This window comes from Macaca mulatta, chromosome 4 (assembly GCF_049350105.2).
Source record: "Macaca mulatta isolate MMU2019108-1 chromosome 4, T2T-MMU8v2.0, whole genome shotgun sequence".
Lineage (NCBI taxonomy): Eukaryota > Metazoa > Chordata > Mammalia > Primates > Cercopithecidae > Macaca > Macaca mulatta.
The window spans coordinates 11,654,858-11,673,172 of record NC_133409.1 but is presented as its reverse complement, the minus strand read 5'-3'; the positions used below and the strand labels follow the sequence as shown (position 1 = coordinate 11,673,172).

The 18,315-nt window shown below is 46.7% G+C and overlaps 1 protein-coding gene across 1 annotated transcript in view; it reads left to right on the top strand.

Moving 5' to 3' along the window:
- Positions 1-7,300: 7,300 nt before the first annotated feature.
- Positions 7,301-18,315, top strand: part of SLC22A3 (solute carrier family 22 member 3) — a 101,049-nt gene continuing 90,034 nt past the window's right edge. The window contains exon 1 of the mRNA XM_015137640.3: positions 7,301-7,858. Coding sequence (XP_014993126.1) covers positions 7,430-7,858 — 429 coding nt within the window. The 5' untranslated portion in view covers positions 7,301-7,429. The remainder of the gene's footprint in view (positions 7,859-18,315) is intronic.

Here is an 18,315-nt window from a genome sequence, read left to right as displayed (position 1 = left end):
AAAATAACCTGGATGGCCATAATTTATACATTTTGGCTTTGTGTTTAAAGGAAGATAACTTGAATCCGCTGCATTTTACAACCAGGAAATGGTCTAATGATCTTAGTTTTATTGTATTTTGAGGAAGAAATCATTTATTGGTTTATACCAGAATGAGAAATTACGCTTTGACTCGGAAAAAAATCATTTATAATTAAAAAATACAAGCAAAAACTAATTACAAAAGTAATCTACAAGTAGAATGGTGACTTTAATTTAAAACTTTTTTACGTATCCCATGAATACTTTTCACAAAGTGTTTACATCAAACCTTCACAGTGTTATAAGTGAACCTGCCTACTTGAACTGTGTTAAGAATTTCAATCTTAGCATTTATTGTGTCAAATCCAGTGGCTTCTGAACCCAGCGCTATGGGCTTAGCATTGGACAGGCTCTGAGCCTGGAAGGTGAATATTGGTCACATCAGGAGAAAATGTTTCATTAGACTCTTATACAACCACATATGCACATTATTTGGATAGTGATCCTCTGCACGTAGAGATGAGGCTTCATATTCCATTTTAAGACTTCTACAACACAAGCAAACATAGAAGGCCCAACAAACCCAGGTTTCCAAATTGTTAGGAACCACATCTGTATATAAATGGAATATTCTAAGAGAATTTCGGTAGCTCTGTGGGAAAAAATGTGATTCATTAGATGAGGCACTTTATGATGTGACTTAAGGGACAGAATGCCTGCCCTAAGAGTTGTGGAGGTTGATGAGGACTATTGTGGCAATGTGGTGCCTCCCCAGCTGCACTGATCAGCGGAAGGATGACCACCTTTTCACACTCATTCTACCACTCCCCTTTTCTCTCCCCGTGTTGGACCTTCCTAACCAGCTGGGGCCTGTTTTCCACTCAGCCTCAAAGTCAGCCTCAACACTGTGTTCCAGACAGCTCCCGCCAAATAAGAGTGGTGGGCTATGAGCAAAAGCCTGCTTCCCATCCCTTCCCCAAACTGCGTGACAAAAAGATATGAACCCTAGAATTCTCTTGTTGTAATTCAACTCTGGAATATTTAGTCTTATTTAGCATTTTCTTTTTGGCTACTCCCTTCTCCAAAGGTGACTTTAAGTCTAAGATCCTATAGGTTTTAAGTATAGAAAAAGCATCTATTTCAAAAGGTCTGTAATAGTTTCCCTAAAAAATGAAGACTTTCCTCTAACAAAGTCCAAACTGTAATCCACTGGCAAGTGACAGATAATTATGGTTGTTGGTCAATTTAACTCAACATTAGGGTCTATTTATAGGCCATAGAATAATGGCAGTGCTCTGTAGTTTTTATTACATTCACATGCTAACGTAAAAAATAGCAACTCTACGCCAGATAAAGAAAGAATGAGAGATTTTTCAGACATTCTTATCCACTTGTTTAAAAAGTAAATATGAATCTTCATTTTTTTTTTCCATAGGCCTGAGCACATGTACCACCAGTTCACCTGCCAAATTTCCCTCCCGTGAATCTTAGGAAAAAAATCTTGAAACCAACATTTATTATAGCACTCCCAAGCTCATCTTCTTAGTGCTTTACTCTTTCTAAACTGCATAAATGTCATGATGACTTAGTTTGGCAACTCTATGTGGTGAATATTCTGGCATTGGTATATTCATTCCTAAATGCAATAAAACTACCAACCATAAAACTTCAGATGAATAAATTAAAATGATTACCTTTTTAAGGAAAGTTAATGTCAGCGTGTTTTCACGAAAGCCTATGGTTGTGGGACAATTGATTCTTATTATTGCTATTTAACCAACATTTATTGATTACTATGTGTTGATTAGCTCTGTGCACCAGAATGTCTGGTGGTGACGGAAATGTTCTTCCTATCTCTGTGTAAGCCAGTGTGCTAGTTCCTGCACTTGTGGCTGCTGAGCACTTGGAATATGGCTCATAGGAACAGAATTATTCATTTTATTTAATTTTAATAAACGTACATTTAAATGGACACAACATTTTGGATGGTGCAGATATAGAACAGATAACGGATGTTTCAAAGATACAAAGGTGAGTGTGATTTGGTTTTTCTCTCAAAATGCCTACAATGCCATGGAAGAAAAAAAGTGTATACATGATTTTAAACTAAGACTTCAACTGATTTTTGTGGAACTTGGTAAAATGTAAGAGTTGTATGGAAGAAAAAGAGTCCAAGGATAGTCAAGGAAATTTTGGAGAGGACAAGGTGAGGGGAGAGGAAAGGTGAGATTTGTCTTACTAGATATTAAGACTGGTTAAGAACCCTGGGAATTGCCGGGTGCAGTGGCTCACACCTGCAATCTCAGCACTTTGGGAGGCCGAGGCAGGCAGATCACGAGGTCAGGAGATCAAGACCATCCTGGCTAACATGGTGAAACCCTGTGTCTACTAAAAATACAAAAAATTAGCCGGGCATGGTGGCGGGCACCCGTAGTCCCAGCTACTCGGGAGGCTGAGGCAGGAGAATGGTGAGAACCCGGGAGGTGGAGCTTGCGGTAAGCGGAGATTGCCCGACTGCACTCTAGCCTGGGCAACAGAGCGAGACTCCGTCTCAAAAAATAAATAAATAAATAAATAAATAAATAAATAGAACACCGGGAATGAATGGTGAAATATTAGCCTAGAAGTGGGCAAACAGAGCAGTAGGACAGAATGAAGGCTTAGAAACAGAAGGAAGCAGGGGCAGGAACCTAATTTAAGAGAGAGGCAATAGTGTGAGTCAAGGAGAAGTTCAGTTAAGTGGCATTTTGGTGAGTGGTTGTCCTTTCGAAAGAAATAAGTAAAGTTAGATCCCACCATTCTCTGCCCAAAAATAACTCCAGAGATATTAAACCTCAATTTGAAAAATATGATTTAATAAGAATGTATAGAAGAAAGTACTTAAGATCTCAGACTAGAGCAGGATTATTGTAACAAGTCTGAAAAAGCAGAAGCTATGAGGGAGGATGATCAGTTTTACTATACCACTATTTAAAATTTGTGTAGCCGCCGAGATACTAAAAGTTAAAAGACAACCCCCAGACTGAGAAGATTGAATATATACAGCTGGCAGAGAAGCAGAATATACAATTATGCAAATAATTTCTCAAAAATCCAATAAGAAAAAAAACCCACAGATAACAAAGAGAACATAAACAGATGATAGGAAGAGGCAACTCACAGAAGAGAAAACCTGAACGATGAATGCATAAGTAAATGTGTTAGTCACGTCCCTGACTAGATCAGAACAATGGGACCGCATTTTTCACCCATAGTATCTGCTAACATGGTTGAGTCTAACAAGACCAAGTGTTGGTATGGACATGAATCATCTCATGTGTTGCTGGTAGGATGTCAGTTGAGGACAGCCATTGACAGCAATGTCTAGTAAAGTTCAAACAAGCCCACTTATGGTTCATCTAGTCTGCTTCTAGGCATTTATCTTCGACCAATGCTTGCATAAATACATAAATGTGCACAATATGTTCACTGCAGCACTATTTCTAACTGTGAAAAATTAAAATGAACTAAATGTTCCCCAGCAGGGAATGGAAAAGTCATAGGATGACCTTTCAATAGAATGATACGAGCAGTTAGAGGAGCCTGATCTCTATCAAGGCTAACAGGTCTCAAAAATATATTTTGGTGTAAAAAGAAAGGAGGGATAGAAAACTATGTAGAGTATGGTACCATTTACATAAAATTTTCAAAGCACTCCAAATACTATCTACTGTTTCGTTGCAATACCTGTGTGTTAAAGACTTTACACAGATAAGAAAAATAGCTTCTTGAAAGTTACATCTGGGCAAGAGAGGCCTGGGGCCTTGAGGGTGCTCACTCAGGCCCTACTCCCAGCCTCCTCCAGGGCCAAGAGGTTGTGCTCACCTAAAGTCAATCACCTTCCTTCCCCATCCCACTTCCAACCACACTCTGAGAGGTGGGACCCTGGGATTCCCTGCTCAGTAGCTCTGAGCCCCTTGTCCCAAAGAAAAGACTTAATGGCTGCCCCAGGGAGGAAGGGAGGAGACAGAGGATAGGATCTGAAGCAACAGGAAGGAGACTTCAGCTGTGTCTGTGATATGTCAGGACATTATAACAATATATACAAAGCAAACATAAGATGACCTTTGCTAATTCTGGGGGTGGGTGGTATTTTTATCTCTCTTTTTATTATTAGCTGACTCTTACCTAGCACATATGTTTCAAGTCCTGTTCTAAGTGATTTGCATTAAAAATGAGAAGGTTCCATTATTACTCAATTTTACAGAAGAGGCTAAATAACTTGCCCAATATCACTCAGCTATAAGTACGAGAGGGGGTTTGAACCCAGTGGGTCTGGCTCCCAGGTCCACCATGTAGTCAGCAACTATACTGGATGTATCTGTCCATAGGCTGAGATAACTTCCTTCTTTTAATTTTTATTTTAATTTTATTTTAATTTTTTCTTCTTAAGATGAGTCTCACTCTGTTGCCCAGGCTAGAGTGCACTGGCACGATCTCGGCTCACTGCAAGCTCCACCTCCCAGGTTCATACCATCCTCCTGCCTCAGCCTCCCGAGTAGCTGGGACTACAGGCGCCCGCCACCACACCCAGCTAATTTTTTGTATTTTTAGTAGAGATGGGGTTTCTCTGTGTTAGCCAGGATGGTCTCGATCTCCTGACCTCATTATTCGCCCACCTTGGCCTCCCAAAGTGCTGGGATTACAGGCATGAGCCACCACGCCTGGCCCTTTTTTATACATATAAAAAAAGTAATTAAAATTAAAATACCCTGACAACCACAATACAAAAAAAAATAGTGAAATTCCATGAACATTTTCTTAGATATGTTAGGAGCACTGATGAGGACTGCATTGCCGAGGGAGGAAGGCAGTGGTAGTGGCTGAGGAAGACTCTAAAGAGGGGCTGTTGACATTTGAACCAGGCCTTGCTGGGTGATGGGCGGGGAGGAATAGGAGGATGAGATTATAAGAAGAGGAAACTTTGTGTGTACAGGCATAGATTTTAAAAATTTCAAGAAGAATGTGAAGATTGGCAAGTAGTTCTGTTTGGCTGTCCACAGGCAACAATTTGGTAAGGAACATAGGTTAGGAGCTAGAAAGGGAGAGTGAGAAAGGAGGATTTTAGAAAACAAGGCAAGCTGCTGAAGGTGACACCCCCAAGCTGCACTGTGGGAAGATGATCCCGAGTGCAGGCTGGACCAGAGGACAGGTGCTGCAGGGATGGAACCCTGAGGGGAGCCCAAGGCAATCATAAAGCTGGGAGGAGGGGACACGTGAGTGTGTGTGTATGGTGGGGGAGTCAAGAAGCATCTGTTTATTTCACAAATATTTACTGAGCGCCTATAATGCACCAAGCACTGTACCAGAAGGTAGCAATACAAGAAAACAGACAAAACTGTGCCCTCATGAAACCTGAGTTGTAATAGAGGGACACAGATCAGATAAATAAATCAAATGAATAAGTATAAATATAAATATATGATAAATGAATAAAAACATACCTATGTTAGATGACAATAAGTGCTTTGGAGACAAAGCAGGAAAGGGGGGAATGTGCTCATGTGTGCAGAGGTTGGGGTGGGTCAAAGTTCCCTGAAAATTCACAGAAAAGAGACCGATGGCCAGAAGAAAAGGTGTACTCATTTCTTTAAGGTGTACATGGGGGCCTTCAGAATGAAGGTCCAAAGATACAGGGGAAATTGCCTACTTTTATACTTAGGTTCAACAAAATATGGATAGCCGTGTCCAAATAGGATTGGACCAAAAGGGTGTGATCTAATGCCGATACTGAGTGGGGAAACCCAGCGAGGCTGGTCCCTCTAGATTCTTCTTGGCCTCTCTGAGCAGCCCTTTTTCCTTCTGGGTAAGGGGTAGGTCCTTCTGTGGAATGGGGCGGGGGGTGGGGGTGGTCTTAGGACTTACAATCAACAAGGTAGAACAGGTGATTTCCTTATGGCCAGTTTTTACACAGACAAGTGAGGGAAAATCTCAGTGATATTTTTGTTTTATGACTGGCTTTGGGGAAAAGTGTTCTGGTTTCGATGGCTAGCCTGGGGGAGAATGCGACCGAGAGACAGGAGACTGCTTCTGAGGCCTTCATTTTGGTGTACTGTTTTCTGAGCTCCAACATCGGTAAAAGGGGTTCCAAGCCGAGGTGACCTAAGAGTACAGGCCTGAGGAGTGAGGGGTGTCCCCGCCATACTGAGGTTCTGAGTCTGGGCCCAGGACATGGTTGCACCGAAAGGCAGGGCAGGAAAGGGGAGCTGGGTTGGAGGGGGACAGACTGAGTCTGGGGTCTAGCAGGCAGTTGAAACTGCTAGTGAGGGTATGAGGCCAGTCTGAATCCAAGCAGCCTGGCTTCGGACTCCTTGTTCCGGAGGAACAGGGTCTTGGAGAAAAGCGAGCTAAAGGCAGAACGTGGGTCGATAACGTGGGGGCGTGGGGGGACCGCGACCCGGCCCGGGGACGTCCTAGCGTCCTTGTGTGGACCCAGCAGCCTGGACAGCCTGGGCGGGGAAAGTTCTGATCGAGCTCTGCTGAATCAGCAGGAGCAATAAGTAAGTGGAAAAACCAGGATTCAAACCAACCACCAACACCCTTCCCTGGCGTTCAGACCGAGGGTAGGCGAGAAGGCCCTGGCGAAGGAGGTCTGCATCAGGCCTGGCCTTGAGGCGATCCCTTCTCACCCCAAACCTCCTGGACGCTGAACAAGCCCCTTCGCCTGTGTGGGTTGCCCGGCTGCCCTCTGGGGAAAGTTGGGTGATCAAATCCCAGTTGTAGCTCTCGATGGGTCGACGGCGATGGTCAGCGCTGTGCTGGGAAAGGGTTGCCCTGCCTTGCCCTGCCCCACATGGGCGCAGGAGGCCTCTGCATGCGCAAGGGCCAAGGGCTGGAGGGGGGCTCTCCCGATACAGGCACCGGACCCGGGGCGCACGCGTCCTTAGTCCCCGGGCTGCACTCCGGACTGCTGAGAGATCGGGTCCCAGAAGTTCCGGGAGTGGTCGGGTGACCCTGGAACTTTCTTCTTCTGCAGCCCAAACTGGGGCTGACTGCAGAGCAGGCTGCTGGCAGGGACCAAAAGGAGCTCCGCGCCAGGCCTGAGGTTGCGCCCGTCACTCGCGGTCCCAGGCCGGGTCCCTGGCGCTCCCTGGCGCGTAGTCAGGCCGCGTCGCCCGGGCCCCACCGCGCGCCCAGCCGGCTGGGTACGCCCGGCTCGCGGCCGTCCCTCCGGCGACCTGTGGCCCGGGGCTGCTGCGGGCGCCCGGGGAAGGGAGGCGGGGGCCAGGAGGAGCGGCGGCGGCCGGCACCGCGCCAGGGCGAGTGAGGCGGGTGGCGCGGGGGAGGCGGCGGAGTGAAGAGAGGCCGCCGGCTGGGCCCGCGGGTCACTCCGAGGCGCGGGCTGCGGGCAGCGGGCGACGGGCGCACCATGCCCTCCTTCGACGAGGCGCTGCAGCGGGCGGGCGAGTTCGGGCGCTTCCAGAGGCGCGTGTTCCTGCTGCTGTGCCTGACGGGCATCACCTTCGCCTTCCTCTTCGTCGGCGTGGTCTTCCTGGGCACGCAGCCCGACCACTATTGGTGCCGCGGGCCAAGTGCCGCGGCGTTGGCCGAGCGCTGCGGCTGGAGCCCGGAGGAGGAGTGGAACCGCACGGCGCCCGCCTCCCGCGGCCCGGAGCCCCCGGAGCGCCGCGGCCGCTGCCAGCGCTACCTCCTGGAGGCGGCCAACTACAGCGCCGCCGCCACTAGCGCGCTCGGCTGTGCGGACCCACTAGCCGCCTTCCCCAACCGTTCGGCGCCCCTTGTGCCGTGCCGCGGCGGCTGGCGCTATGCCCAGGCCCACTCCACCATCATCAGCGAGGTAAGGGTGCCCCGGCCCTTTGGAAGCCGGCGGGAGAGGACGATGCTGGCTCCCAGGCGGACACGCCTCGTGTGAGACGCTGGCCCCCAGGGGAGGTCGGTGGAGACGGGACCGGTCGGCTGCCTCTGGGGACAGGCAGGATTCAGCGCACCCTTGGAAGTGCCGCGTCGTAAATGCTGGGAAAAAGCCTTTTGTTATTTGCCTGAGCCCGTGAGTTAGTGCACAGATAGTTTGGTTTCGAGTGTGAACAAAAACTTTCATCGAAGCCGAGTTCTAGACGCCTGGCGCACGCCTGCTCAAGAAGTCAAAGATCCAGCACCGCGTCATCTTTGAGATGTGCGGGCGCAGTCATTGGAAATTACGGTTTGGCGCGCGATAGGGAACGTCAGTCTCTGGGGCGAGCGACCTTGGCAGATCCGAATTCGCTTGTGGTCTCCAGGGGCAAAGGAAAGGGGGAACCAACGTTTGAAGGCAGCGGCAGCTTTTCCAAGTTGCCCAGATGGTTACCCAAAATGCAAGGGGACAAAGGTCGAGGTTTTCCCGGGGAATGGTTTTGGTAAAATTGCTTTCGGGCAAAGAGCAACATCTGAGAGACGTTGGGAAAACTGAAGTACTGCATACATTTTAGTTTTTTTCTGATAGTACATTGCAGGAACACAGCGGGAGGGCCACAGCCTTCCAACGCAAATCCCCAACCCATTTGCAGGCGGAGGCTGCTGCGGGAGTGGGGAGGGGTGCGGGGGGGACGATCCCCACATTTTGGGCAGTCAGTGTATTTGGAAGTTAGGGGAGCTTCCTTCACCCTTGGCCTCAGTAATCTGTTTCTACATCCTTGCTGAAATGGAAGATTGCCTCTCTGCGAGGTCCAGATACCGAGCAGAGTCACTTTGTAATAATCAGAACTCAGAAACGGCCTCAATGGAGCATGGGTTGCAGGGAAGAGCAGTTGTATTGAGCTTTGTCTACAATCACAGCTTAAGTTAATTTAAAAAAATGATTGAATGTGATCAGGTACATTTGGGAAAAAAAGGTTTGTCCTTTTTTGTGATAAACTTTTAAAAATGGCCTACTTGAAGAGTGGGGAAAACACTGGATTAGGAGGTAGGAGTGCCCTTTCTGCCGCTGTTGCTGTTGGTCTGGTGAGCTTATCTCACTGCAGTTGGGAGTGCCGGTGGTTGCAATTGTGCATGTTTTATAACACCATGTGCTGGTGTGTTAGCACAGTGGATGGCTCTATGCTAAGTGCTCCAGGGATAAAACCCCTGGCAGGACAGCCAGGCGATGTGTATATGTGTTTGGGATCTTTCTCTAATGTCATGTGCTGGTGTGTTAGCACAGTGGATGGCTCTATGCTAAGTGCTCCAGGGATAAAACCCCTGGCAGGACAACCAGGCAATATGTATATGTGTTTGGGATCTTTCTCTAATGTCATGTGCTGGTGTGTTAGCACAGTGGATGGCTCTATGCTAAGTGCTCCAGGGATTAAAAACTGCCTGGCAGGATGGCCAGGCGATGTGTATGTGTGTTCCGGGTGTTTCTGTAATGCTATAGACAGGTGTGTCAGCACACTGAGTGGCTCTATGCTAAGTTATCTCAGGATAAAACCCTCTGGCAGGACAACCAGGCAATACATGTGTGTTTGGGATCGTTAATTTCTACTTAATCCATGGTAAGGCCGGGGACTACTTTATAATGGGTGATGGTCTTGTTAGGGATTTCACAGTCGAAAGGACAGGGCATGGACTTGGGTGACAGGGGGAGTTATCTCTGTGAGTCACGTCTGTTAGGTGGCTCCTTCCACTCCACTCAGCAGTGCTGCCTAGTGCTTACTTCCCAAGTGAACCAGAAGACCCACATGGAGGGCAGACAGCCGATTTTTGAAGACATTTAAAGATGAAGAATAAAATGAGCCTCAAAAAGTGCTCAAGTGAGGTTTGCATGAGTGAGCATGATCCATGGACATCAAAGAAGACAGACATAAAAATCTGTAATCGAATGCTCCCACAGATACTTTGGAAGCATTCTGGGGTTGCAGGGTTACTGACATTCTGGGGTTACAATAAGGTAATTTTATGAAGATCAGTGGCTCCTAAAATGCGGTGTGCAGTGATGGAGGGTCAGGGGCTGGCTCAGTCTCCAGCTGGCTGTATGGCTTGGGTGAGTTACTTGCCCTCTCTGGGCTTTTTTCATCTGTAAAATTAGCCATTGTATTCAGCCCTTTACAATGCCCCAAATACCATCAGGGTCACCACCTGGTTACTGTTTGGTGTGCCCAGAACAATGATTTTAAAATCTTTAAGAAAGTAAAATGATATTAGGAATGTACCCCTTAAAACCTCAAACAAGTTTTTGAAATATATTGGAGAGATTCTGTATTTTTTTTTTTTTTTGAAACGGAGTCTCACTCTGTCTCCCAGGCTAGAGTGCAGTGGCTCACTGCAAGCTATGCCTCCTAGGTTCACTCCATTCTCCTGCCTCAGCCTCCTGAGTAGCTGGGACTACAGGCGACCGCCACCATGCCCGGCTAATTTTTTGTATTTTTAGTAGAGATGGGTTTTCACCATGTTAGCCAGGATGGTATCAATCTCCTGACCTCATGATCTGCCCGCCTCAGCCTCCCAAAGTGCTAGGATTACAGGTGTGAGCCACCGCGCCTGACCTCTTTTTTAAATCCCAAATAGTTTTGTGCTTCTTTTGGTTTGTTTTTCATGTTTGGATTCTTAAAAGGAAAACCCCCATCTATCTATTCATAAAGTTCAACTATCCAAAACAAGTCAGCCACTCTCTGAATTCTGCGTAGCTAATTTGCTGTCTTTGGTTCGACTAATTTTTTTCTTTCAAATTCTGTCTGATGAAAGGAACTGTAGTTACATCTTCCGCTAACATTATGTATCCAGTGTATTTTTATAAACTTGAAGGCTAATATATAAATCATGCAAAGGGGTGAGTTGGGAGAGTTTACAAAGTGGGCGGGATGACCAGACTCCAGAATGCCTCCATAGAGCTATAATACTTCATCCATGCACCACGGTGGGAGAGGAATCATTGTCCTGGCTTTATAGAAGAGAAACCTGAGGACCTTCCAGGATCCCACGCCATTTATGTAGCCAAAATGGATTCAAATCGGGGGGCCTTGATTGTAAGTCAGTCCACTTTCCTCCATAAAGTGGTCAAAATCCTTCAAACAAGTCAATGAAACATGGTACTCAGCTCTCTCACTGTTTATAACCTGCAGAAACCTTGCTGAAATTTTATATTTATTTTCTTACTATCGAGGTCCTCCAATGGGCTATTTTGTTTCATTTTATGGTGTCAGGATCCACAATCAGCCAGACTGGTGGAAGGGAAGGCTGTGCTTTCATTTGGTGGGAATGGTTCTCTAGCCTCCTGAGGTGCAAGTTGCAAAATGGTCATTTAAATCTTATACACCCTCTTCGCATCTTACAACTTGAGATAGTTCTAAGACACTAAGTCAGAAATCAATGCCAAGTGCACAGCTTTTTATGGCCGACTCCCCATTTGTGTCTCCCGCTCAAGGCAAGGCAGTGGATTTATCACCTACATTGAACTTCCTCAATGGAGACTTTTCTAATGTCTGAATCTTGGTCTTATCTTGTTGTCAGATATTGGGCAGAATAAAAGACGATGTAATGCAGAGAAGTAAGTCTGACCCCCTGTCCCAAATATTTCAATTCACTGCCCAGGGAGTATCTTCAAGATTGATGTTAGGATTTTTCAATGCTTGCTAATATGCCATGGATGAAAAAAAAGAGCTTCTCCCTAGGCTAGCACTCAGAGCAGGGCTTCAGAGCACCTTTAAAAATAGACTGAATCACATTTGTTTTTCCTTTTCAGATCATTTTGACTTGGAATCACTTTTTCCCTTCCAGATGACCTGGCTGAATCTATAAAAACTGAATCCATTGTTTGTTTTTATTAGAAGAGCATGTCTTTCCCATACTTTCTGAAACATCAACAATTCAACAAAAGTTGTATTTTATATTGACCCTTGTCCCTCAAAGTACCTAGTCCTTTCTGCTGATGACAACAAAAGTGTTTTAATAGTGTAATAGGCTTTTTTAATTTTGTTTTTTATTTATTTTTATTTTTTGACAAAGTCTTGCTGTGTTGCCCAGGCTGGAGTGCAGTGGCACAATCTCGACTCACTGCAACCTTGCCTCCCGGGTTCAAACGATTCTCCTGCCTCAGCCTCCCGAGTAGCTGGGATTACAGGTGTCCGCCACCATGCCTGGCTAATTTTTGTATTTTTAGTAGAGACAGGATTTCACCATATTGGCTAGGCTGGTCTAGAACTCCCGACCTCAGGCGATCTGCCCGCCTTGGCCTCCCAAAATGCTGGGATTACAGGCATGAGCCACTGCACCTGGCCTAATAGTTTATTTTTAAATGGAATGAAAGCAGGACTCGAGTGAACGAGTGAACAGCCACCCCACTAGGTGTCTGATTCTTGGTCTAGGCAGCAGAATGGCCAAACAGATTCATGCAGCAATGCTTTCTGGACCTCAGAACAAGGAAAATATTTAAAATAAAGATCTTCATTATGAGAGTATGCAAGCGTATCTCCCGCTCTTCTCTGGCAGCTGATATTTTGGATTATCAACAGCAGTTCAGCTGAAGTTTATTTAGCATTTGTTATATTGTAGGCACTGGGCTGGGCTGGGGATAGAAAGATACATGAGTCTTTCTCCAAACAGTGTGGAGCTTGGCAGGGAAAATTGCAGAGATAATGTGATGACAGTGGCTGTGGGTGCGGTAAAGAGTACCACCCTCTGATGGGACAGAGGAGTGAACTGGGGCAGAAAGTACATTGACCTTAACCTCAGCCTCAGAGTACAAGGAGGAGTCCAAGAGGAAAATATGAGGAAAAGATGTTCCATTCTCACACCCTCTCATCTTCATTATTTCCTCTGCACCCATTTATTTTGTGCCTTCAGGGGCAGTGGTCGGGTGCGCATTCTTGGGTCGCACATACAGGGTTTGGAATCAAAAGATCAGGGTTGGAGTTCAGGAATTTTCCTTTTTCACAAACATCTAGGGCCCTTTCAGATGGTCCATGGACCACACAGAGAGACGAGCTGGGTGTTTCTTTAATGAGGAGCATGACGAGAATATAATGACTGGGAGAGAAGTGCCAGTTCCACCAAGCACACCCTGGAGACTCTCGGAGGGGAACATTATCCCTTTATCCTCAGACAGGTGTCCCAAATCTTATCAGGTGAAGTGCTGCTGTTTGTTTTCAGAAAGCTTTGAGTTCTCCAGGGATGGGCAACTGATAATAAAATCCTGGGATTCACTGGGGAGTGGGGAAGCCCACAGCTGAACCACATTTTCTGGGAATCTTGGTAAACCTCAGAAAGCAGCTTTGGGCAGAGGTAGGGAGCTCCAACAGATGTTGCAGAGACATCTGTACTTTTGGACCCACGGGTTATTTTTGGCATTGGCATCTTAGTAGAGTGGAAAGAATACACGTGTCCTTTGGTGTCAGATAAATCTTGTCCTAAATCCCAGCTCCTCTATTTATTAACTTGAAGGGCAAGTCAACTGAGCATCCGCCTGACCCTCAGTTTCCTCAGCACTAGAACGGGCGCAAGAATGCCAGCCTTAGCAATTGGCTTGAAATATGCATGCAAAGTGCCTGCCATTGTGCCTGGTCATAGGTTGCGCTCAGTACGGTTGGTTCCTGTGAACACATAAAGACCCTTAAGCCAGGTGGGAGTCGGGAGGGAGGGAAGGAACAGGCTATGGGCCAGATTTGACCCTGGAGCTGTAAGTTTGCTGATCCCTGGTCTAGCATAATAAATCACTGATAAATTTGCCTTAAATATAAATAGTCAAACCCTTGGCCAGGTGTGGTGGTTCATGCCTGTAATCCCAGGAGTCTGAGGCCAGCCTAGGTAACATAGTGAGACTCCATCTATACAAAGATATTTTAAAAATTAAAAAAAAATTAGCCGAGTGTTGTGATGCATGCCTGTAGTCCTATCTACTCAGGAGGTTGAACCCAGGAAGTTGACCTGTGCCACTGTACTCCAGCCTGGGTGACAGAGGAAGACCCTGTCTCTGAAAAATAAAATAAAATATCTCGGACACTAATTTGCTCTAGAGGCTGAGAATACCAATACTTTCCCACTGGACCCCACAGATAGGTCATATTTCCCAGCTTCCCTTGAAGTTAGAGAGGCTACATGTCTGAAGCTTGGTCAACAATGTTGGGGAAGCGAATGTGGAACTGCTAGACCTGGAGCCAGAGCGACTTTTCTCCTGCAGTCCCTAGAGGATGGTGGAGTTCTGACATGGAAGGATACGGGTTCCTGGAAGCATGCAAGGAGGGCAGGAGCCCCATACCTCCCCTCCCCACCAATTCATCTGCACAGGAATATGGGATTGCGAATAAGAAATAAGCTTTATTGTGTTTCACAACTGAAACTTGGGAGATTGCTTGTTGCAGCTCTTACTGTTAGGCTGCTCTGACTCATACAGCATTTAGTGTGCTGCCTGGTAGGGCACAGGTCACAAGGCTGCAGGCACCTGATAAAATGGCATGCAGGCTGGTGCCTCTAAGAGCATCCTCCCCTGGGTCTGGTACACAAGGTCTCCGTGCCTCCACCCCATTGAGGCTTTTCCCTCTCTGGGCACCCAGGGCTCCCACTCTCCAGGAGGTCACCCTGGGACACGTGCCACAGCTGTCCTCCCCTTGAGCTCTTGTGTGTGCTATTTCCTTTCCTTTCCTCAAAATACCTGTCTTTCCTCGGCCGGGCGTGGTGGCTCACACCTGTAATCCCAGCACTCTGGGAGGCAGAGGAGGGCAGATCACGAGGTCAGGAGATCGAGACCATCCCGGCTAACACCGTGAAACCCCGTCTCTACTAAAAAAAATACAAAAACAATTAGTGGGGCGTGGTGGCAGGTGCCTGCAGTCCCAGCTACTGGGGAGGCTGAGGCAGGAGAATGGAGTGAACCTGGGAGGCAGAGCTTGCAATGAGCTGAGATGGCGCCACTACACTCCAGCCTGGGCGACAGAAGGAGACTGTGTCTCATAAAACAAAACAAAACAAAACAAAAAACAAACAAACAAAAAAACCCTGTCTTTCCTCATGAGGCTGTTCCATTTTGTGCCTTTACACACACCTATTCCAGAAACACCTGCCCCACTGCCACCTCCACCAAGGGCTGGGCTTGGCTTCCTTTCTCTGTCTAGCTGCCTTTGCTGTACTCATCTTGTGCACATGGCCTCATCAGACTCTGGGGCACTGGAGGGCCAGCACTCTGTCCTCCGAGCCTAATGCAGTGTTTGGCAAATATTTGTGATTAAATTAATGAATGAATGAGAAAGGGATTCCTTGGCACATGTAATGCTTTTTATGATCATGGCTAGGCCAACCCTGGAACTGGCTTTCAGAGATTAACCCAGGCCCTCTACCAATGGTGTTGCTTCCTGTTGACCTCTAACGCCGATTCCTTGCGTCATCCTCAGCCTTGCATCCACGAGGTGTGATCAGTCACAGGGTGAACAATCATCGCAGCCATGGCCCCCCACAGACCTCTGGAGCAGGGGGAAAACAGGCCTCCACTTCACTCGAGTCCTATCTGCTCATGGAGTCTGTGTCTGCAGAATCTTAATGTAGGGATGTGACCTGGAACATGAAAGGAACAGGAAGGAATAGAACTGCTGGCTCTTTGGGGCCATAATTTTAATGTGCTGACGTCCATTGTGCCGAAGAGACTTTTCCCAGCTGTCCTGGCACCGCACAGTAGTCTGTGTCATCAGCCGAGCCTGCTCCAGGGCAGCTGGGCACAGGTGCAAGGCCCGGTGCAGCGAGGAGCACTGAGGGGCCTGGGCTGAGCAGCTCCCAGGGCGCAGCGCTGTCCACTTCATGGCTATGGAGTGGGGAGCAAACACCACCTACCTTCCAAAACAGAATAAAACCTTTCCAACATTCTGCCCCAGTTTTTCCCCCCATCTTAAACCATAACCAAGAAAGGAAGTTTATTTATATTCTGTGAGGAAAAAGCAAAGTTTTAATGGTCTTTGGTGTAGCTTTTTAAAGTGATAAATGACTGTTGAGCTTGTCAAATGATGGCTAATACTGGTTTATCTGGGTGAGGTCAGTAACAACTTTTTAAGGGTTACCATTCTCTTACTTCTCTTTGTGTTGGTAATTAAACAAAATAACTCTGTGGCTAGTACTTGTGTGATAATAGAGAAAGTTAGTGAGGGGTGAAGTGTAGGGGCTTAGAAGAAGGTGAATAAATAAATGTGATTTACACAATTCTGGGGCAGGCATCCGTCCCACCTTCCTTAACATCTACTCTGGATCCTAGTGCCCTGTAGAGTCCAAGGAGGGGACTTGTCCGTGGCTGTGAGCATGGTGGAAACCACTGGACAGAACAAGGATGGGCACAAGCCTGGACCTGAGAAACAAAAGCACCTACTCTGCTTTCAAAGTCGGTTCTGGGAGGGCAGGTGACCTCTCTCATAGGATCACTATAGGGCACCAGCAATGGAAATAACCAAGTGATAAGCAAGTCTTTCCACGTTAACAGAGACCACTGGTCCCAACATGCCAAAGTGTCTCAGAGGCCTTTCCCAGTTGCTGCGTCTGCCCAGCATACGCACAGGATGGCTCTGATTTCATGGCACTTCTGCCAACGGGAAGCTTTGGGCAACCGACAGCACAGAATGAAAGACAACATGCGTGTTTGCAGGCTAGTGAGGAGGGACGTCGTAAGCTGATGCTTCTGAGACAGAAACCGAAGGGACAAGGTGCCAGGAGCTCCTATACTAAAAACTGTTGGTAGCACATTTGTGGGGATTAAGTGGTTGTGGTGAAAACAGCCTGCACATTTAATATTGATGATGTTTTAAAAAGCAATCACTGCAAATATCTGTTGAGAAACGAATGCCTTTAATTGTTCACGAATCAGTATTTTAATGCAAATACCCATAGAGAAGTTGCCTGGATAGTTAAAAACATTAACTATTCAAGGTAGAGGAGAAAATTAGATTGGAACTAATTCAGATTAATTTGGCATCAACTTTTTAAAAAATCAAATAAATAAATGTCCAAGTTATTAGGATGTAAGAAGGTGTTCCAGGAACCTTTCCCACAGAGGTTCTTGATCTTCCTGTGTGGCAGTTAGTGGGAAATTGTGTGACACATTTATCACATCTTTTGTCAGTCCCTAGCATCCTTGTAAGATTGCTACAATTCCCTATCCAGTCTGTATCTAATAGAGCATACACAATAATTTTTATTTTAAATCCAACCAAGTAGAATACATTGTAAAACCAAATAAAATTGTCTTTCTATTTATCAACTGCAGAGATCATTAGATAATAACAATTTATTGTTGCAAAGTTTTGTGAAAAAATGATCAAATTTTAGATCCAAACTGGTTTAGTGTAGTGTATTGCTAAGGCAAATAGGTGGCTAAGAATGTAGACTTCCTAGTTTTGTGGATATAAGCAAATGGCTGAATTTGAGGGTTTCTGAGCTCTGGACTAGCCCAGTCCTGAGATTTCCCTGGTTTTAGGGGGGATACGTATGTCAATAAGGCATTCAAAGTGCTTGTCCTGTCGTCTGAGATATGTAAGTAGCTGGTGATGATCATAGATGCTGACAACAGATACTGAGGAAGTTGACTCAGAGAGGCAGCTTGGGCTTGGAAATTTGGGCAGATGGCAAGCCCCTAGGGCTGAGGGAAGTAGGCTTTAGGCAGGGCACCAAGATTCCAACACTAAGGACGTGGCCGGGGTCCACTCTCAGGAGCTGGTATAAACTGGAGCTTAGTAATGAAAACTAGGGAAAGGCCCAGGGTAGAAGTCAGAGCTACCTGATTTGGCAAGATTTCTCAAGCCCCCATGGATTCAGTGGTGATATAGAGTGAACAATTCCCCCATCCAGGTGGCTCTGGGGACTAATGAGAAACATGCAGGAACCGCTGAGCATGTGGAAGGTTCTGGGCACATGCCAGTCCCCTCCTTCTTGCTCTTTGTCACTATCTGTAGTGCCCAAGTCCTCCCCTTGCCTGGTCTGGTCTGGGGTTGCTGGACGTAGACTGGCTCAGAACCCCACACTTCTTTCCAATTGCAGTCTGAGCAGAGGAACGCTGGGACAGAGCCCTGGACTTTCCTAAAACCAGGAAATCCCAGGACAGGACTAGATCAGAGCTCAGTGGGGGCTGAAGACTCAGCTGTGGGACTGCGGGACTTGAACTCCATCCCATGTTTTCTCATGAGCCTGGAAATCCTTCAATAAATATGGACAACAAAAGGTGCCCCAAAGGTGCCTTATGGTGGTTAGAAAGGCACCCATCTGGCTCATGCCTGTATTCTAGTTGGGTCAATAAGACAAATTTGCCTTAGGTTGTTGGTGGGCAGTTGCAATGGTCCTATAGGCAATGAAAACATCAGATCACAGTGTGCTTGTGTTGCT